The 22,697-nt window shown below is 38.5% G+C and overlaps 1 protein-coding gene across 1 annotated transcript; it reads left to right on the plus strand.

The window, feature by feature from the left end:
• The first annotated feature begins 1,316 nt into the window (after nt 1-1,316).
• LOC139155882 (protein crumbs homolog 1-like) lies at nt 1,317-21,021 on the plus strand. The gene is made up of 3 exons (XM_070731228.1): nt 1,317-1,383; nt 3,723-4,310; nt 20,840-21,021. The coding sequence occupies exons 1-3, from the start codon at nt 1,317-1,319 to the stop codon at nt 21,019-21,021; spliced, it is 837 nt and encodes a 278-aa protein (XP_070587329.1).
• The last annotated feature ends 1,676 nt before the right edge of the window (nt 21,022-22,697 follow it).

Genomic DNA, 22,697 nt, shown 5'->3' on the forward strand with positions numbered 1-22,697 from the left:
TATCAGGGAGTGGGGGGGTCATGCACACGTGCACTGGAAGCAGGGCAGCACAAGGAGTCATGTGTGCATCCACAGGGTGGTGGGAGCATGGAGTAGCATTGAATTATGGATGTGGGCACTTTCGGCACCTGAGGAAAGAAAGGTTCACCAGGGGTCCCATCAGATGACATTCCTTAATAGTTAGATCTTGTAACTTTTCTGCTAGACCTAATGGGGCAGGTACCTGTAACTAGAAAGAGAGGGTTTCATGAAAGTAACCATGCAGTCCTTCCTTCCTTCCTTCCTTCCTTCCTTCCTTCCTTCCTTCCTTCCTTCCTTCCTTCCTGTCCCACAGTGGGGTACTCATTGCCACAGTGAGTCCACTCACTTTTCTGCTAGTGGACCACTTCTGTTTTCTTCCATCTTTCGCCAGTGATGTAAACTTCTTGAAGGATGCACATTTTTTAGGCCTCGTACTGTCTTCTGTGTTGGAATGATGTGCATTGATCACTTTCCAAAAAAAAATAGAGACATGAGAAAATTGCATTTTGTTTAATTAAAACTATTATCTTAATTAATTTCAGTTTATGTGATTACCTCCCACATATTTAATAATTTCCTCCCTTCAATCATATTAATAATTACAATTTAGCAACAACTTACTGACTTTCCCAAAACTCTGAAGAAAAGTCACTTTTCCATAGTATCTGGCTTCCTGATTTATACTATAAATGTGTTATAATATCAGATGTCAATCCTTTCGTGACATTTTTTTAAAGAAATAATTTCTGCTATATCTTGATTAATACTAATACTAGCCAGTAGATGGCAATCTTTAATGTGAACAAAATCTTCCTGGGAAAACTCATTACTTCAACTGTAATATATTCTATTTTCTAAGCAGGAAAATCCTCTTGCCAACCTTCTCAGTTACATCAAAAGGCTTTAACGATGGGGTAAAATGTTTGGCACTAATTATTTGAGTAATTAGGTTAGTGCCATAATGTCTTTTAAATAGACTCCGAGCATTACTTCATGCATCAGTCAGTCTAAATTTAGAATGAAAAGCAGTTTATTTTAATATTTTTAGATATTACATTAAAAACATTTTTTTTTTGTCAGAGCAGGTCACTCCTGCGTGATCTTAATTGGTGGAGAACAGAAGAGAATTCGTGTGGTTCTAATTCTATATACGAAGCTGCTAAGACCCAGCTCCCATCATCACTGTGGGCTTTAACCTACACCCCATCCTTTCTCTCACACTCTTTTTACTCCCTCCTGACAGTGTTAATTGGGACAATATTCTTATTTCAAGAACAGATGTTTGTAGCTCAAGCATGAGGAAGCACTTGTGCCTGTACACAGCATGCTTTTACCCCCTAGCAAAGGTTATTCACAAAACAGGTCAGGATATACAGGAAAGGTAGTTCCCATGGAATCAGATACTTGCTTTCCTGTGCGAAAAGGCCAAACACCAGGAAGTTATCTATGTTCCCTTTTTAGGGAGATGCATATGCCAACTGAGCCCTGTGAAGAAGGAAATTATGTCTACTTACAAAAAAAAAATTCTTACATCCTCTAAATATCCAGACCTTTAACGAACACTCATATATTTTGGACTAGGTCACACATGCCTTTTCAGTATATTTTTAAAAACAGGAGAACTGAGATGCAAATGTGAACACAGTTTATATTCTAAGGCATATGAGATTCAATACCGTACTAAGGTTTGTGCAATATGTAAGTGACCAACTGATTGGGGATGTTTATTAGGCCAGGAATTTATATGGTTAGAATTGTTATTTTTTTCAAATCTTGCGCTCAAAAATTTTAAATGTGAGAAAGGCTAAAAACAAGCTACGGAGACATGTTCACTTTTATAACCTATAACCTATCGCCATTAATATCATAATTTACTAATTTACTATTGCCATATAAGAACTACTGCAGTGAAGACATACAGTAATCTCCTGTTTAGGCTTTATTCTTCTTTGAAATGTAACACTTGCAGTTTCCCAATCAATCATTTAGATATCTGGTACATAAAATATTTTTCTAAATAAGGGTTGGGAAAACAATTGGGAGGGGTGGAAAGAGGGGGGAGGAGGTGCGGGGGAGGAGGAGGAGAGACTCAATTTTGCAGCTATATAAAAACCAGCATCTTTAGAAACTTATTGCTTTGCGGTAATTGATGGTTCTTCAAGCTATGATCTGTCTAGATCCCTCCACAACACTCTGTATTTATATTTATATTTTAAATGATTGATATAGTAGGTTTTAAAAAAAAAACACATGCACATTCTCCTATATTACATGTTATTTTATTTACATTTAAAGTCACCTGATAGAAAGTTTGTATTATACTTCCTTACCATCCAAAAAATTGTAGTAGGTGCATGAAATATTATTTTTATGTTTAAATACTATTCTGCAGGACAGGTCCATGATCATCTTCTACTGTCTACTGTCTACACTGATGGCTAACGTTTTCATTGTCATGTGCCAAAAGCATGCACACACATGTGTGATAGCACGCGTGGATGCCAGCATCCATAACGCACCCTGCACATGCACACATGACCCTCCCATGCTCTCCCTTGCACACATACATGTGATTTTCCCATTGCCCCTGCATGGGCATATGACCCCCTGCCCACCCCCTATTTTGGGCCTAGTAGGCCTCCCTGCAGCCTCCTGGGACCAAAAACAGGCTGCAAGGGGATACCAGACACCCTCATGCTCCCCCCGTGTATGGGCACACATCTCCCGCATCCCAAAATCAGCTGGCCAGGGGAGGTGCGCGCACACATGTGGGGTACAGCTGAGCTGGGTGATGGCTCACATACCCACCAAGAGAGCTCTGTGTGTACAAGCCATAGGTTTGGCATCATGGGTCTATTGGAGAGAGCTCTGTGGTACACAAGCCATAGGTTTGGCATCATGGGTCTATTGGATACAGACAGAATATCTTACCAAAGACAGGGGAGGGGCGGGTGAGGATGTGGGAGGAAAATGGGAGTGAATCAAAATGAATCCTGGTGCCAATTACAAATGTTCAGCTCTCTTTCTTTCTTTCTTTCTTTCTTTCTTTCTTTCTTTCTTTCTTTCTTTCTTTCTTTCTTTCTTTTTTTGAGTGCATTTGAAGGTTTGTGAATTATCCCCATAAAAGTAGAAATAGAAATGAGAGTGCCTATTCATTTGGAAGAAAAAAAAAAGCTTACCCAAGAGTAAGTATGGCAAAATAAGTAATTGTAAAATAATTATATATATAGAACTGTAAGATATGTTTGTCTCAATATTGGCGTGATATATATTTGCTGATAAATGAAAAGGAAGGAAGCCTACTATAGATCTATTTCTGTCTTGTTACGTCCTCATCTGCCATACACACCCTTACTGGAATTTGAACCTGTAGTGTATTGCACGCAAGGCAGGATTTTAACCTCTATGCTACAGGCTCACCTTTGAATCAGCTTTTACCAGGGAAGAGCCATATGGTTGATTTTCTGTTTAAATCACCCTGGTATTCTCAAATATGGGAGGAAGAAACTTTGCTTTCCCTTTGCCTTTGGGAATATTTGGGATTTCAACAGAAAATCATATATATAAATACTTTTAAGCTTTGAACAAGAGAGCCTTTTCTATTAAACTAGAAAAAGGGCCTTTTTTTTTTTGCATAACTCGTGTGCTGATTTGCTGAAAGTTGTCTATTAATTTTTATTTTGTGTTTCCATTATTTTTAGAATCACTTTGCATGAATAATGGCCCCAAGTGCCTGTCTAATTCTTGCCAAAAGGACTCCAAGTGCCACGCTGCTGCCTTGGTGACTAGTTGTCACTGTCTGGACTCATCGGCGGATATTTCTGCAGAAGATTGTATTAAAGAAACATATGATCCTTGCTCTTCTGTCCCTTGCCTTCACAATGCTACTTGTGCAAGTGTTCTTGGAAACCTCGACTTTACTTGTGATTGTCCCATGGGGTACACTGGCACTGTTTGTGAAACTGCCACTAGCTTGTGTGACTCATATTTCTGCAGGCATGGAGGCACCTGCCGAGATGAACCTGGTGGTTTCACTTGCCTCTGTGCTGAAGGATTCACAGGTACACACTGTGAAATTGACATTGATGGATGCCTTTCCAATCCTTGCCTCAATGGAGCTTTGTGCAGACGCAAGATCGGGGGATACTCCTGCTATTGTGTCCCAGGTTACCAAGGGAAATATTGTGAACGGGAGGTGAATGAATGTGCTTCTGAACCTTGCCTGAATGGTGCCACTTGTTTGAACCTCGTAGGGAAGTATGAGTGCACTTGTCCTCTTGAGTACACAGGTAAGAATTCACAAAATAGTTCATTTTGACAAGGCCAAATCTCCTCTTTGATGGTTTTTAACTGTTTTAATTGTTTTTAATTGTTGGTTTTAAATTGTTTTAGATTATTTTTAAGGGGTTTAATGTTATATCATATGTTTTATTCTTTGTTTGTGAGCTGCCCAGAGTCCCTTGGGAGTTGGCTGGCATACAAATCCAAATAAGTAAATAAAATTAGGATACATGCAATCCCTATTTTGCTGCCCCCCAAGGCACATTTCAATTTTGCTTCCCCCCAAGGCACATTCCAGACAGTGACTCAGGTCCCCTTGACTTGGTAAATCTATGCAAATTGCATGAACAAGCAGTGGAATCCTTGCATTTATAACTTGGAAATGGGTAGAAAAGGTTCTCTTCTTTGATGCTAAAATGCATTAATTATTATGTCATCTAGATGGATAATGAAATGTTTGTAAGCAAACAATAAAAGAACACCAAAGTTCCCCAAAACATGTTTTAATATTTAATGTTTGCTCTACATGTCTGATAAGCTGAGTACCTCACTGTCCAGGGCAATTATTGGGATATAATGTGGGGAATACATTTTTAGGTCTCCATGTCTTCCTTGAGTTCCTTTTCCTTTCCATCCATTTCCCTTTTGAGAAAGTTTGTTGAACAAGATAAAACTCTGTTGCATTCTCTTTTGAAGCTGACCTTCCATAATTTCCACTTCCACCAGTCTTTACCTTCTTGGACCTCCAGACCTGCTTAGTTTTCCTATCGATCTGCTTGGCCTACCATACTGTATACAGCCTTCTCTCCCATACTAGGAACTGTCAGTTTCATGCTGCTTTCTCAGTTTCATGCTGCACTCAGCAGTCCTACACACTGTTTTCACATAACATATGCTGTGGTTTCACTTTCCCTTCATTTCACTTTACCAGCTGTAGACTGCAATCTCGTTATGGACCTAATATTCCCTTACCATTTCACCATGGGATTGCAGCTGCAGGGATTCTATAAGAATCACTCTAAATTATGCATCAAACTTTCAGATCACCTTCATCAAAGGCCATCTCATTCTCCACCTCTTAGAAAAAGACATTTTAATATGTCCTGACAAGGTGGTTATACATTCTGAAGCTTTGCCTTATCTTTCAGAAAGCTGTATATTTTTCAGCAGATAAGAAGAATATTTCTGTGAATCTTAAATTCACTTTTGGTTTTTATCTATCTATTAGATCATTGTCTTGCCTCTCAAAGAAACTGTAGGATTATCTAACCACTGTTCAGTGTGAATCATTGATAGGGTAAGTTCCAAATCCCCCCCCCCAAAAAAAGCACAGTCGGAGATCAATGCAATATGTTATTGTTGAACCTCATTTCACAGAATATCATGTGAAATCTCACCATGAAATTTCCAATAATATTTATTAATTTTGCATATTGTTTCAATATCCCATTCAACAACTGTACACAAAAAGGCAGAACATATTTACTCGCAACTCAAATTTCTTGGCAAGTGCATTCCATTAAAACTGTTGGAACTGATGGCACTATCCACTATTACTGAAATCAATAGCATTAACTAATGGTGTTTTGATGTTGGGCCTCTTTTGAACAAAAATACCAGCTTTTTTTTCTTAAATAATCTAGTAGGCTATATTTCACATTTAAAATAGTATTATAAGGATCAAAAACACAGTTAAATTGAAATTGCTCAGTGTTTTTTATGAAAGTGGTTCAATTTCATTCCTTGTGCTTACCTGATTAAATTTGTCCTCCAGACCTTGTTTCACTCAAATGGGGGATGAAGGGAGGAACCCTTGAGGTTCAGTTGACCCAGTGCTTCAGGATCTCTCTAAACTCTTAAAGGAGAACCGTGAGACCTCATAGGACTTAAATGTTAGAGTCAGAAAGAGCAGGAAAGCAAATGCTCCCATTGGTGGGAAATCAGTTTGCAGCCATTTTAGCTGCATGCAGCTGAGCTGGAAATAAATCAGCTCAGCTCTCCAGCGCCCCTCATGTCCTGGGGACATCACTGCCTGGACCTGCTTTCATACTGGCACAAATCCTCATGCTGAAATGCCCTGAGTGCATTCCTGAATGTATGTTGTTGTCAGGGAGAATTGTGTGGTTTCATTCTGAAAAATTTAATCAGGGACATAGCTGGCATGTAAAAATATCAAAACAAATAACCCTCTAACAAATTAGCTTTAGCAAGCAATTTCTAGAAAGGTAAGGAGCTTGGTAGAATAACGTACAAAAATATGATGGTGTTTACAGGCGTGTAAATGTTGTATCCCATCTCTTCTTTACCCCTGGGAAATAAATTGTCAGGGAGTGTAGGAGTTATGTCAAAAAGTAAAAGTAGATCTTTTCTGTTGAGTGGCATAGACTTTATTTTGACGTCTGCCTTCAGTTAAGATCCATCACATGCACACCAAATAATATTTCAAATTAAAAAAAATGTATTGCTTTCCTGCCACCCTGCTGCTACCAGTATGTGTCTCAGTCCAGGGCAAGTGATGAGAAGAACTGCAGAGCCACAGGAAAGACACAGAAAGGGGAGAGATGGAAAGCCCATTAACTGCCAGCTCCGAAATGATCACATTCAACCTGGACCTCCTGTTGTATGTAGGAAGCTGCATGACATGACTCTGTTAGCTAAACCAAAGGCAATAGTTGCAACCCAGGAATAAACTCCTTGATGAAGGGGAAAACAGGCTTGCCATTCAACAACAAGAAGAAAACTAGTATTAAAAAGGGGGGAAAGAGAACTTTAAACCATCCAGACAGGAATTGGGATTGCTCAGCAGGGTTTGTGCTCATATCAGGAAGAGAAACTTAAACACCAAGTTCAAAGAAAGAGTAGTATTGTCCTACTTCAAAACTCTCCCCCTCCCCCTGTTTTCCTTTTAACATTTGACCAATCATTTGGCTCATCGTTTACCATGAAACATGCCAAAGATGGAAATGGGAGTTTTCTTGTGCATTTGTTGCTTCAGTCATCACCTAGTAAAAGATCTTCCTTCAACAGCAAAATGCAGAAAGATTTCTTCAGTAGCATTCATACTCATAGGGAAGGAAGGAGAGAAAGCAAGAGAAAGAAAGAAAGAAAGCAAGAGAAAGAAAAAAGAATGAAAGAGCAAGAGAGAAAAAGAAAGAAAGAGAGAAAGAAAGAAAGAAAGCACAGCAATGTTCTGAATATCGTTTATCTAAAACTTTAAGAATTTTTTTACTAAGTTTATCCTTATCATGAATCTGATTGTCATTCATTTGACATCATTTATTATCTGAATAGTTGGTCATGTAGGGATTGGGAAAAGAAGGAAAGGAGAGAGGAGAGGAGAGGGGAGGAAAGAAGGGAAGGGAAGGAAAAGAAAGGGCAAGGGCAAGGGCAAGGGCAAGGGCAAGGGCAAGGGCAGGGCAGGGAAAGGAAAGGAAAGGAAAGGAAATTTTCTCTTCCAACCTCATGTATTTACAAGCACTGAAATCAAGCATATTGCCTTTTGTTTATATGACAATTATTAGCATCTTTACCAAAAAGAAAAGAAAAACCCACTGTTCTCATTCAAGCTTACTGACTAACCCTACCTACCAGGAGGACAGTAGAACTGAAAGTTTAAAAGATTTTGCAGGAGAGGCGGAGTAACGACACGGACACAAGAGCTGGATTTAAAACTGGGTCATTTTTATTAAAATAAATTTGCATAATTTATTTAAATAAATTAGCATAATTAGCATAATTAACTATAACCCTAACAAGGACCCGCAGGGTCAAACAATTGCTTCCGGGGCGGAAAATGACATATAATAAACTTCCGGGGCAACTTATGGGCGTAGCTCCATGCTAATCCAGGTGAGGGACCACTCCCTCACCTGAGACCTTGCCATGCACTTGCATGTGGGAGGTCCCGCCGGCTAACCCCTACAAGGGGAATTAAATGGGCGGGACCCAAAGACAGGTTCCCCCCAACTGCTCAGGTCGCCAATACCACAAGCCTTTGGAGAGAACCTGTCAATCATCCCCAAAGATGTCCAACAGAGAACACGCAGATGCTAAACTACCACCCAGTTTTCCACCCCTAACCTGCCTACCCAAATGATCAAAGGTAAGCCAATTAACCTAAAACAAGCGCAAGCACCCCCTAACTGCTTATCCGTCTCCACAGTGTGGAATAGGCGAAAAAACGGTCATGGCTAAGTGCCCAGACAGCCAAAAATTCCTATTCGGCCCCCTAGGGCGACCCTCAGTGGCACACTGCAAGATAGGGAGGGCGGGCGGGTGTTTGCCTTTGACGAAGTCCGGGCGAAAAGGCCAAACTCCGAACCTGTCAGCCCTTTTATAGGGCTGGCAGGCTCCGCCCGGACACGTCACCGATCAGACCACTCTGATCGGATTTTTGGCCGAGATCTCGCGAAGCCTCGCGAGATCTCAGCCGATATCCAAAATGGCGGCTACGCCGTGCCTACGTGTCCCCCGGGCCTCCTGCAAAATGCGCCGGGGGATGAAGACCACCGGCGCTATAATTTCTGCAAAACTAAGGAGAGGTCAATACCCTGAAATAATTAGGTAGGTCAGGATAGGATTTTAAGCATTCCCAAAATGTGGTCAAGCTCTATAGTGCTAAGAAATCCAAACTACTAGTCATCTTGCAATAATACATAATACCTTTCTAGGATGGTTTCATTATATTTATTATCATAATCAGGTGATTGCTTCTGGAGACACACTTTTAATTCAGTTATCGTTGAAATCAAATTAAGCCGTTCAAAAGGACAGTACCAACCATGGAAAGCATTGAAAATGCTTCTCACATGGTTTGCAATTTTCCATCCGTCAAAAATTGAGCTAATCCTAGCTCATTATGAAAATCCCATTCTGGCGATTCTGCCTTTTACTCTTTCCCACTTAAGCACAATTTCAAGTTGAGACACCTGTAGGAAAAAAGAAAAGAAAAGCATTCTCCCCAGTTACTAGTCCTCTTGCATGTTCTAGGAATGTTGTCTGTATTTAAGTTTATTTTGTTTGACTCCTTCAGTTCAATAACTTTATTTAGGGAATCCATATGAGAATTGTCAGAAGGGTTAAAAACAGCAAAGCAAGTGTGCCATAAAATATAAACCCAAAGAGATGGGCTGAGATACCCACTTGGGAATTGTTTTCTAGCATCCATGCCTAAAATAATAAGAGTAATAATTCCATAAAGGGCAGCTTTCTGTTTCTGCAATAGTAAATAGTGGGTTTTAAAGCCCACTTAGCAGAATGATTTATCAGTGGCTCCTGCTGTTGTTCAGGTGGTTATTTAGTTTTCTGCAGCTCCACTGTGAGTGAGATGTGTTAAATGCATGAACCAGAGGGAATCTTGCATGAAACTCCCAAGGTGTCTCTGCTGGTAATAAAAATCCTCATTTACTCAGTCAGAGGGAGCTTGCCTATTGCTATTAGCCCAGCCTGACACCATGAATCACAGTGGGAAATCATCTACCCTCATTTCATTTCCCTGGGATGTTAAAAAAAGCTTATAACTTTTGATATGTATGCTGAGAGCTTGCAATAAATCAACCACGGTAATGCTAACCAAATGCTCTCGTTACCAGCTCTGAGTTGCAAGTTGCTCTGTGAGCTCTCCAGACGGTTTTCTGCAACTGATCTGAACTGATTTTGTAAAAATTATTTTTTTTGTCCCCCTTCATCAAAGAGCTAAGAAATGTCTCATATAATTTTCACTAGAAGAAAGGAGCTTAGTATGCCTGAATCACAGGGAAGACTGAACATTTAGGCAGTCAGGATAGCAGTGGGAGAAGAAGCTGACTTTTTATTGTGCTCATGATATATCTCTCTATATACATATATAGATATACCTTGTATAGAGTGCTTCTGTTGGACAGATGATGGAGTGTAACTGGTGCTGGACATATAGAAAATAGAATAGAATAGAATAGAATTTTTTATTTGCAAAGTGTGATTGGACACACAAGGAATTTGTCTTGGTGCAGATGCTCTCAGCGTCCATAAAATAAGATATACATTTGTCAAGAATCATGTGGTACAACACTTAATGATTGTCATAGGGGTCAAATAAGCAATGAAGAAGCAATATTAATAAAAATCTTAGGATACAAGCAACAAGTTACAGTCATACAGTCAACATGGGAGGAAATGGGTGATAGGAATGATGAAAAAAACTAGTAGAATAGAAGTGCAGACTTAGTAGAAAGTCTGACAGTGTTGAGGGAATTATTTGTTTAGTAGAGTGATGGCGTTCGGAAAAAAAACTGTTCTTGTGTCTAGTTGTCTCTGTGTGCAGTGCTCTGTAGCAATGTTTTGAGGGTAGTAGTTGAAACAATTTGTGTCCAGGATGCGAGGGGTCAGTAAATATTTTCCCTGCCCTCTTTTTGACTCGTGCAGTATACAGGTCCTCAATGGAAGGCAGGTTGGCAGCAATTGTTTTTTCTGCAGTTCTGATTATCCTCTAAAGTCTGTGTCAGTCCTGTTGGGTTGCAACACCAAACCAGACAGTTATAGAGGTGCAGATGACAGACTCAATGATTCCTCTGTAGAACTGTATCAGCAGCTCTTTGGGCAGTTTGAGCTTCCTGAGCTGATGCAGAAAAAACATTCTTTGTTATGCTTTTTTGATGATGTTTTTGATGTTAGGTGACCATTTTAGGTCTTGAGATATGATAGAACCTAGAAATTTGAAGGTCTCTACTATTGATACTTTGTTGTCTAGTATTGTGAGAGGTGGAAAGGTTTCTCCTAAAGTCTACCACCATTTCTATGGTTTTGAATGAGTTCAGTTCTAGATTGTTCTGGTCACACCACAAGGATAGTTGTTCAACTTCCCATCTGTATGAGGATTCATAGAAAACAGTTGTGTTTCATTATGTAAACATTAGTTAATCTGAAGAAAATATAGAATTTCCCAAAAAGTCTAGTTTCCTGTGTTCCTGATGGAGTCTATAAAGCGTAGTTAAGGTCTACCTCAAAGAAAAATGTAAGCATTATACAGAAGTATACTGTGGATTTTTAAGGTAACATGTCAGCAAAGAGATTAAACGTGGTTTGTAAAAAGATTGAAAATTGGAGGGTTTTTTAAATGACTAATAATGTCACTCCAACTTTGTGGGATTACACAAAGTACTTCTGTTTGAATAACTGGAGACAAAGGCTATTTTATCTTCAGGAGGCCATTAGGTGACAATTTTCTTCATCTTATTCTTCTCTAAGCATGGAGTAGATGGTAGACTATCATTCAGCTTATAGATGGACCTTGAAGCCACCATATAATTATTTGCTCATGTTCCCATGCTGTTACTTAATTTATTGTCAAAATGCAATTTCATTTATTATCAAAATGCAATATACTGTTCATCTACATGTACAAATACACAAACACATATCCATACACATAACTGTGTGTGTATTTTATATGTGTATATCAGTATCTGTATATATTTTCCACTGCAGTACATATATAATCATTGCGGTGACTACGTTTTTACAGATGGAAAAAGCGTTTTGCTCAGTAGCAAATTATTGGTTTGACAGACCAGTGGCCTGATCCAGCACAGCAAAATCAAGCCGTAATTTCATGTTAATGATAAGGTGGGGCTTGTTCTGAGATTTATATACACAGTTCGTGTATTATTGTCACTGTGTTATCAAATGTTCACAGGGAACTGCTGTTAACAAGTCCTGACAGATTTACGGTCACTAGACAGTGTTTGGTATGTGGGGGTGTATTTGTATGTGTATATAAAAACCTGTTAATTATGACAATTTGACTGAGAAACATATCCCTCCTGTCTTTGAGATTTGCTTATTGTTCCTCAGTATAATCGTTTTGTTATTCTTTTATGAAACTTCAAATTGTTTCTGCAATTGCAAAATATGGGGATTCTGTACACTTTGTGGCATGAGAACAATTCTCAGGGTTAAATATATTGGCCATTGTCTTGGAGCAAAGAATATGATGTGTATGTCTAGAGATCTTTTTCTGATCTGATTGGTGGTCTGATTATATAGATTCTTGCAGACGTGTTTTGAGAATAAAGCATGTTCTTTGGAGGAGCGAGAGAACATGATTTTAAAAGGATGTTGAGACTCTAGAAAGAGTACAGAGAGGAGCGACAAAAATAATTAGGGGACTGGATGCTAAAACATATGAAGAATGGTTGCAGGAACTGGATATGTCTAGTTTAATGAAAAGAAGGATCAGGGGAGACATGATAGCAGTGTTCCAATCGGGGTTGCCAAAAAGAAGAGGGAGTCAACCTATTCTCCAAAGCACTTGAGGGTAGAACAAGAAGCAATGGGTGGAAACTAAATAAGGACAGAAGTAACTTAGAACTAAGGAAAAATTTCCTGACAGTTCAGAACAATTAACCAGTGGAACAGCTTGCCTCCAGAAGTTGTGAATACTCCAACACTAGAAGCTTTAAAGAAGATGTTGGATAACCATTTGTCTGAAATAGTTAGAGTTGCCTGCCTAGAAAGGGTGCTGGACTAGAAGACCTCTAAAGTCCCTTCCAACTTTGTTATTATTATTATTATTATTATTATTATTATTATTATTATTATTATGTATCTCTCAAAATATTCATGCAAAACCTGTGTGAAGCCATTTTTATGGTATTTCATGTATACAGTGATCCCTCGATTTTCGCGGGGGTTACGTTCCAAGACCTCCCGTGAAAATCGATTATCTGTGGTATAGTGGTGCGGAAGTAAAAACACCATCTGCGCATGCGCACCCTTTTTTCCATGGCCGCGCATGCGCAGATGGTGGAGGCGGGGAGCGATGAAAGTGCGGAAGCCGACAGATTGCTTTGAATGTCGGCTGCCCCCCCCCAGCATCCGCTCGCCCGCCGTTCGCCGCTCGCCCGGCCGGCCGGCCGAGCGAATGGGTGAGCGGCGAGAGAACGTTCTCCCGGCCGCTTGAGAGCAAAAAGGGGAGAAATAGAGATGAGAGAGGGAGGAAGAGAGTGTGAGAGAGGAAGAAGCAAGATAGAAAAAAGGGGAGAAAAAAAGAGAAATGAGAAAATGATTGAAGCAGAGAATGACAGGAAAGAAAGAGAAAGAGACAGAGAAGTGACTCTTGGTGATGACGTATGACGTCATCGGGTGGGAAAAACTGTGGTATAGCAAAAAAAACCATAGAGTATTTTTTAATTATTATTTTTTGAAAAACCGTGGTGTAGCGTTTCGCAAAAATCGAGACCGCGAAAATCGAGGGATCACTGTACCATTCATGTTTCATAGTATGCCAGGCAAACATCATATTCATCAGTGCACTACCTCCATTCAAATGAAATGAATTCAATCTTCAACTTGAATCTTTGAACAGAATTCATTGGAATGCTTTGAATTATTCTGAAGAGTTAAAAGTGATTTGGAATTTCATAAAATCATGAAGTTGGAAACAACATTTTGGATAACTGAATTCACCCCTCAACTCTAAAAATAAATCTTAATTAATGTTTTCATGACATTTGATTGTCCAGTCATTATTGAATTCTTCCATGGAATAGAAATTCACTCCTTCCCTTGGCAATCAGCTTTACTGTCAAGCTGCTCTTGCTCTTAGGTAATATAATACTCTTTTTTGGTTTCCATTAATTCAAATATTAGAATATTTTTCTATCCATTGACTAGATGGGGTATTGAACAGTATAGTGTGTTTGCTGATATTGACATGTGCAGCCGTTAATGAATTTCATCATCATCTCTACAAATTCTTGTCAAAGTGCTTAGAGCTATTTTGCTGTTCTATTTATTTCTCAGTCTTCTGTTAGAATATTGTTTAGGCAGAATATTGTTTTTGCAGAGATAGCAAAAGATTTAAAAGAATTACTTTTCTACTTTTTTAAAGGTGGATTTCCTCTTTCTTGTATAATCCTTGAAATTTCCACAAATCCATGTATTTCATTGTTGTTCCTTAACTCAGTCCACCAAATGATCTGCAATATAATTCCTGCTAATCTCTGTAGTAAATTTATCATGTTTGTAAATTCAGAAAAGCTAGTGGAGGTGAACTCTTTTGTAAGAATTATTTCAACTTTAAACAGTTAAACATTTTTATTTAAAAATTAGGACTAGGACATATTCTGCATTTTTATAAGCTCTTTGTTGGACACTTTGGAGATAGCAGTACTGTCCTTTCATTATTTTTATTTTATCTTTCACAGAAGACATAATTGAAGTAGTGGTGGGACATATTTCAGAAGCTTTTTGTTATAAAACTGTTTCATCTATCCAGATGACACGTTGTTCGGTAAAGGATCCACCTGCTATTTTCATCCCATTCTGTTCAAAGTTGAAATAGTTGCAGTTATTTTGACATTTTATAGGCTATGGTTGAATATTTTGTTGAATCAAATCTTCAATTGGATTATATAAAATCTTTATGCTTTCCAATCTCAATTATGAATCAAATTTCAGCCAATTCACATACCTCTGATGTTTATGCCATTATCCAACTACCCTTTGCCTATGCTTTGATCCAAATCATGTAACAGTATGATATTTTCTGCTCATGCTATAGAAATATCTAAAGCCAGTTTATCTCAAGAAAGTTGATGATATTTTATTGAATAAGATCTAATTCACCTTTACAGAATTATCTTCTGAACAGGACTAGCAATTGAGCTATACTTCATTGGCAGTGGTGTCCTTCATTGCATCTGAGATACTAGACAAATGTAGAGTCTAGAAGACAAACCATGCAGTACATGTAGATGTACTCTACAGGTGGGAATTAAGACGGATTGTCCAGAGATTGCCTAGTATGTCACTTGAGACAGTTGCTTCATTCTGCTTATGGTATAGTTGGAATTGCTGACTCAATGGAATTCATAAGCTAGTTATACCAAGGAAACAGCCTGGGTTGGGTTAAACTTACTTTCACCACTGGTTCTCATTGCAATATTTCACACGGGCATGCATGCAGCCTCTCATGCAATTCTGCTTCCTTGCATGCTCAGTATAATCAGCCTAAAACACAGTTGAGGAGCTGATCAGCTGTGCTTCGGCATTGGCTGCCGATCATTTTCCGGTCACAATTCAAAGTGTTGGTTATGACCTTTAAAGCCCTTCATGGCATTGGACCAGAATATCTCCGAGACCGCCTCCTGCCGCACGAATCCCAGCGACCGATTAGGTCCCACAGAGTGGGCCTTCTCCGGGTCCCGTCAACTAAACAATGCCGGTTGGCGGGCCCCAGGGGAAGAGCCTTCTCTGTGGCGGCACCGGCCCTCTGGAACCAACTCCCCCCGGAGATTAGAACTGCCCCTACTCTTCCTGCCTTCCGTAAACTCCTTAAAACCCACCTTTGCCGTCAGGCATGGGGGAACTGAAACATCTCCCCCTGGGCATGTTTAATTTATATATGGTATGCTTGTGTGTATGTCTGTTAGTATATGGGGTCTTTTTTAAATCTTTAAATATTGTAAATTTGTTAGATTATTTATGATTTGTTCCACGTGTTGTGAGCCGCCCCGAGTCTTCGGAGAGGGGCGGCATACAAATCTAAGTAATAAATAATAAAATAAATAAAGGAATAAAGATAAGTATAAATTGGGGAGCAGGCGGGAGGGTCTTTTTTCAACCAGTAGCAGAGGAAAAAAAATTCCCCCCAAAAAAGATGGCGGTGCCCATGCACTGGCATCAATCCAACTGGATCCGTGATGCCATTGTGACATTACAGCAGGTCACTATCATTTCAGGTGATCTGATCCGAACCAGGAGGAAACTACCCATGAAACAGCCATGATGAAACTGAGCCCAGTGCAACTTTTTAAAACTGTATTTATTGAAACATTTCATATATTAACAAACCAGCCTGGTGCAACTTTTTGGTAGAACCAGAGAAAGGCATCCTGTTAAGTAGCCAAAGTTTACTACATTCAGTGATAAATGTTGACATTTGTAGCAAATCGAAATATGATAGCTGGTGCCCTGTTTTCCTGTCCTTTGCATTACTAGAAAAACAAATAGCACAACCAAATGCCTGAAAAGAGCAAGGCTCTTCAGGAAAATAGACATAAAAAGGATTAACCCATTAGCATCTTAAACTGCATGTCAAGCAATTTATATAAAGAATAATGGTGAAATCCAAGTGGTCTCTTGGGTTATTTCATCAGTTTGAATTTAAAGACCTGTTGTGAAAAAAATATTTCAATGATGAGTAGATAAAACAACTTGTTATTCAAGGGGGGACATGAAGATTAATAACACACACAAACACATACATACACACTCAAACAACTCCCATTTATGGTAAGCAGTATTATGCAGAATCAGAAAAGAAGTAAGAAATAGCAACAGAAATTAAGACATTATTAGATAAGAAAAGAAAACATTGCTAAAAGTAGTTTACATCAGGTATTTTCACAAAGCTTCTCCATTGTTTTCTTTGCAACAAAGATCCTTGCTTCCACTTCATTCATATCGCATCATGCATTGCCTGCTATTTTTTTTAAAAACTTATTTACCTCTTTTTTTCAGGCTTTCGCTAACTTTGCTTTTCCATTTCAATAAGTTCACTCTTCCTACATGTGTTTGTTTTACAAGTCAACATTCATTCTCTTCCTCACCAAACCATCTCAATGCATTTCTTTCATCACTCACTTCTGTTCTTAGTCCACATTAATTCATCATTTACTTAGTCGTAACCTTATCACATCTAGTTTTATCACATACACTTGTTAAGTATCCCACTCCCACCTTATTCAGTTTTTCCTGGCATACTCAATTCTCACTTGTATTTAACAAAGTGAACCGAAGAACATTATTATACATAGCAATTGTTCCTTCATTTGATAAATATTCATTTCTTGCAAGAAATCACACAATACTGCTTTTCTATTAGTATTTGCACATCTTAACATTTCTTCATATTTTTCAACTTTAGTAAGAATTCTACAAAGGTATAAAATCCATCTACTTGTTCTAATTTGTAATTATCCACTCCATTTTTCTTGTCAAATGCAACTACTTTGGTCTTTAATTTTTTTTAGATTTATATACCTAGTTGCAACATACAAACAATCTGACAACTTCAGCAATATCATTGGGGATTTGTTGCTTAGACATATATCCACATCACCTATCCACACACTAATTTTACCACAAGTACTTCTTATACTCTTATCTATAAATACCTTAAAAATCAATGAACCATCATCCATCTTCAACTTATCCAAGTTCAATGATGAACCAAGCATTCAGTTTATTCTCACATGTGCTTTGCTTCTCTAATATTTCTTGTATTACAGTCATAAAATGTACTGTAACTCAATATTCATGTATCGTGTAAAATATTCCATACCTTGAATCCATTGATTTTATCATAAATAAATAATAAACATCATTTATTATAGTTTGTCTAACTATAATAAATTATGTTACATTAATAGCACTTTGACTTATATACTGCTTTTCAGTGCTTTACAACACTCTCTAAGCAGTTTACAGTGTCTGCATGCTGTATTTTCCCCAACAAGCTGGGTCCTCACTTTACCAACTTAGGAAAAATGGAAGGTTGAGTCAACCTTGAGCTGGCCAGGATCAAACTCCTGGCTGTGAGCAAAGTTCTTGCCTCACAGATCCATACAGGTCTTTTTGCAACATTTTCAGAAGTTATTTGCCAATACCTTTTTCTGGGATGTTTTTATATCTCCCATTCAGCTGGTCTTCATGCTTAAGGGAAGACTAGAAATGGGTCTTCTAGTCCTTTTCTAGTGTCTTTAACTATTATACAATAGCAAGTTGTCTCTCAATAATACATAGTGGCAACGCACAGTAATAGATTCAAAAATTGTCTATAAAAAAAACTCCACAAAGAATTCTAAATATTAAATCTTATAATCTTATAGTGATGCTAGCCACACCAGTAACAGTGTTGGTTTGATAAAGTCAAATTTGGTGCTCTGGGGTGGAGCTCCATTTTCACTACCCCATTGTGTTCCCCCACATCTGGGTTGTAGCTCACCTCTGCTTGCAAGTCCCTCCCACCCATTATCTCCTCACCCTCTTGGGAATGAAAAGGAATGCAATCTAGTACCCAAACAAACACACACACATATGAAGGGAGCTACTCTTAGAACAAACTACCACAGAGAAACTTCTACAATAGGGGTCTCCAAACTTGGCAACTTTAAGACTTGTGGATTTCAACTCCCAAAATTCTCCAACCAGCATAGGTAAATAAATAAACTAACTTTGTGCCCCAGCCTGCCTGTCCACCCTGGCTCTGCGGAGAATAAATATTGTTCAGAATAATTTGGGATGGAAAACACTCCACCCACCTCATCCCTTTATCCAATGGAGTTGTCCTTCTGCTTTCCCCAGTTGCTTCCCTGATTCCTCCTGTTGCTTTTCTTTTTCCTTCAGTAAAGTTTTGCTTTGCACAGGGACAAATAACTCATGTAGGGAGGAACTCTTCTCTTTTGAAATTCAGCTGCGCTGCTACAAAACTGAGATCATTTCTCATACTGATTTGATGTTTTTCTCCTTGCTAGTCTCTTCCCTTCCTTTCCTATTAGGAGAGCTTAATCCTGCAAAAATGGCCAATCATTCTGATTTTTCAATGCTTGTTTTTGTAGTGCAGAAATCAGGGAAGCAACTGGAGAGAAGATTCATCATGTTTTCTCCTTTGATATTCTCCACCAAAGTCCCCTTCCGGGGAATCTACAAATAGTTCCTCTCCTCATAACTTAGCTTCTTTCTTCATTTTTTTCCTCTTTTGACCCACCATATCATGAGATGACTGGCTAATTAGCGATCTCCAGTAAGATGCATGTCTCATAGCCCTCCTGCCCCATGTCCTGCTTCACCTGTCATCCCCAAATTGTGTCCCACTGCACAAGAGGCGCACCTTAGCAGAGACCAGCAGTTCTGGATCTTGCAGCTTTTTAAGGGTTTGATTTAAAAAAAAAATGCCTCTCCAGACGAGCTGGAAAATGTCTGAGAGGGAGGGACCAGTCAGATAGCATTTCCCTCCCACTTCCTTGGGTGCCTACAACCTTGGAGCCTGCAGCAACTCCTGGCCCTTATACAGTAAAAAAAAAAGTTATTGTGAGTGTGAGGAAATTAACTTTGTTCTCTTTGAGAGCTGCTTTCCACCTTGTTTGGGGTGACATTTGCACCCCACTCAAAAAGGCAAAAACAAGATGGCGGTGTATGCACAGTGCCAGAAACTCAGCTTCTGCACATGTGCAGAAGAAAAAAGAACCTGGAAAAAATCCCCCCAATTATTATTTTTTTAAAAAAGAGATGGCAGTGCCCATGAACCAGCATCAACCAAACCAGTTCTGTGACATCTTGTGCCATCACCAGCGGGTTGTTATCAGTTTGGGCAAACTGGTCCAAACTGGGTGGAACCCACATCTGATCTGTGCCATAATGAACATTTTATGCTAAAGATCTAAGATACATGCTAAGAATCTAAGGATCTAATACATGCTAAGAATTAAACACATTTGATACATTTTGATCTACATATAGGGATTTATTTGGAGCAAGTAAATGATGTGGAAAACCTGGCCATAACTAAGCCATCAAAGTCCACCCCTTTATACATGAAAAAGTAGAGGAACTTAATTTCCTGATCACACCCAGCATTTTGCTATTGTTGTTGTTCTTGTGGATCTCCCTTAAAATATTATGTGAACCTGGTCAGTTCACAGAACCTTCAGAAGCTTAGCAGTGAACATTCAATGGATAAAATAATGGATAAAATAATGGATAAAATAATGTCATTCAATGGATAAAATAACGTCCTGCCTGTCGGCGACTACTTCAGCTTCAACCCCAACAACACAAGAGCACACAACAGATTTAAACTTAATATTAACCGCTCCAAACTTGACTGTAAAAAATATGACTTCAGTAACCAAGTTGTCGAAGCATGGAACTCATTACCAGACTCCATAGTGTCATCCCCAAACCCCCAACACTTTACCCTTACATTATCTACGGTTGACCTATCCAGTTTCCTAAGAGGTCAGTAAGGGGCGAGTAAAAGTGCACTAGAGTGCCTTCCATCCCCTGTCCTATTGCTCTCCTATATCTCCTATATCTTTCTTCTATTCCTATATCTCTTCTTCTATTCTTTCATTGATATGTTCTATTACTATACCTTCTTTTCTATTATTTCTTAGATATATTTTACTATGAGTATCTCCTCTATAACCTTCATCATGTATTTTACTATGTGTATATTGATATATACCCACTAAAACCCTAATTGTGTATTGGACAAAATAAATAAATAAATAAATAAACATTTTAAAGCTGTCTCCAAGGAAGTAAGTCAGTGACCAGACTCTACAGACAACAGTGTTAGAAAATGAGAGTTCTGTTTTTTTGCCTTCATTAAAAGCTAGATTTCTGCCTCTTTCCCCAAGATATGGAACAAAAAATAATCATTGTAAAATTTGTAAACCAAAAGACTTTCCAATCATTGTATAAAGCTATAAATTGTCATTTATTTTCAGAACAGGCACTTTTGACATGTCTTCAACTTCAGCTTTTATTGCAAGTATCAACTGTGAACTAGAAATCAATGAATGTTTGTCAGAGCCTTACCTGAATGATGGAGCCTGTCATGATACTCTAGGTGGCTATTACTGTCCCTGCCCATTTGGCTTCCTTTGTGATCACTGTGCCATTAACAATGATGAATGTGCAAGTCAACCATGCCTCAATGGAGGACAGCCATAGATTATATTAATGGATATGTTCTCTTACATATTGGATGACTTTCTTACAGCAGATGCCAAGTACTATTTTTTTTGTCCCACCTATCTTTCTGAAAACACCTGCAGGTCATGTAGATAAACATGTAGATTTTGTGACTGGCTATTGATTCACTAATTGTAACTGGAATTTGAATGAATTAGAAAATGCAGATAGTTCTCAACTTACAACAGTTCTTTTAAGGGACTACTTGAAATCACAACAGCACTTTAAAAAGTTACTTGTGACCATTTTTCATACTTACAACTGTTGCCACATCCCCACAATCCATTTTATCTATTTAAGATCTATAATTTACTCTTGTTCAAACTCTTTAATTTACTCATGTTCAAACTCTTTCAGTTTGAACATGGATTCATATTTGCAATGTTATCAATGTTACAGTGAATATTAGTTAAATATACAGTGTTTCCTCGAATTTCGCGGGTTCGAAATTCGCGGAACGTCTATACCACGGTTTTTCAAAAATATTAATTAAAAAATACTTCGCGGGTTTTCCCCCTATACCACGGTTTGTCCCGCCCGATAACATCATATGTCATTGCCAAACTTTCGTCTGCCTTTAAAAAACATTTTTTAATAAACTTTAATAAATAAACATGGTGGGTAATAATCTAAATGGTTGCTAAGGGAATGGGAAATTGTAATTTAGGGGTTTAAAGTGTTAAGAGAAGGCTTGGGATACTGTTCATAGCCAAAAGTAGTGTATTTACTTCCGCATCTCTACTTCGCGGAAATTCAACTTTCGCAGACGGTCTCGGAACGCATCCCCCGCGAAAATCGAGGGAACACTGTATATTATTATATAATATGTAACACAGGAAACATTCTCATGAGTAAATAAACCTCTGGAACCTTTGCATCGGACAAGAAGCAATTGGGTCTAACAACAGGAAGGGAGAGATATTGAGTTTACAAGATTGAGCTACATGAAATAGGAAGCATCAATAGAGAAAGGCATGAACTGGCATGAATTAGGCCAGCTGCAAGATGTCAGAATTGCAACAACTGTCTCAACTTCACTGAATTTGAAAACCACTGTGGACTGGACTAAGAAATATCAGTACTTTAATTTAGACTTGATAACCAACAACTGTTCTGAAAGGAGATCATAAGAGAACCACTTCCATACAGTCAATATGGATGCGTCCATGAAATCAACAGGACTTGAGTTCAACTAAAAAGAAACTTTATTAAGGTTGTGCACTGATCCAGTTTCAAAGGAAAAAAGGTGAGTCTGAATATGAGGGTATGTGGCTAAATAAATCTTTTCCTGGTATGTCATAGAAGAAGATGCATCACTCTAGCAATATATACTCCCTCTCTGAGGATTTGTTGAAATATGTGACACTACGCAATCCTCATGCTTGGAAAAATTTTCCCCTTTTGAATTTGGAGCATGGTGCTTTTCCTTGATTTCATCTTAGGCATCATACAGATTTCAAGTTTAAAAACCCAAAATATACAATAATGGATCGCTGAACTGTGGAAAAGGGAATTCTAATGCAGTAGTTGCAGCTGGTTGTTTAAAACTGCAAAAAACCTTAGGATTTTCTACTTGTTTTTTTAATATTGAGAAATATTTAAACCTGTAACATACCACTTGTAGGCTGCATCACTACAACCCAAATTCCCAAACC

The sequence above is a fragment of the Erythrolamprus reginae genome, unplaced genomic scaffold (assembly GCF_031021105.1).
Source record: "Erythrolamprus reginae isolate rEryReg1 unplaced genomic scaffold, rEryReg1.hap1 H_8, whole genome shotgun sequence".
Classification (NCBI taxonomy): domain Eukaryota; kingdom Metazoa; phylum Chordata; class Lepidosauria; order Squamata; family Dipsadidae; genus Erythrolamprus; species Erythrolamprus reginae.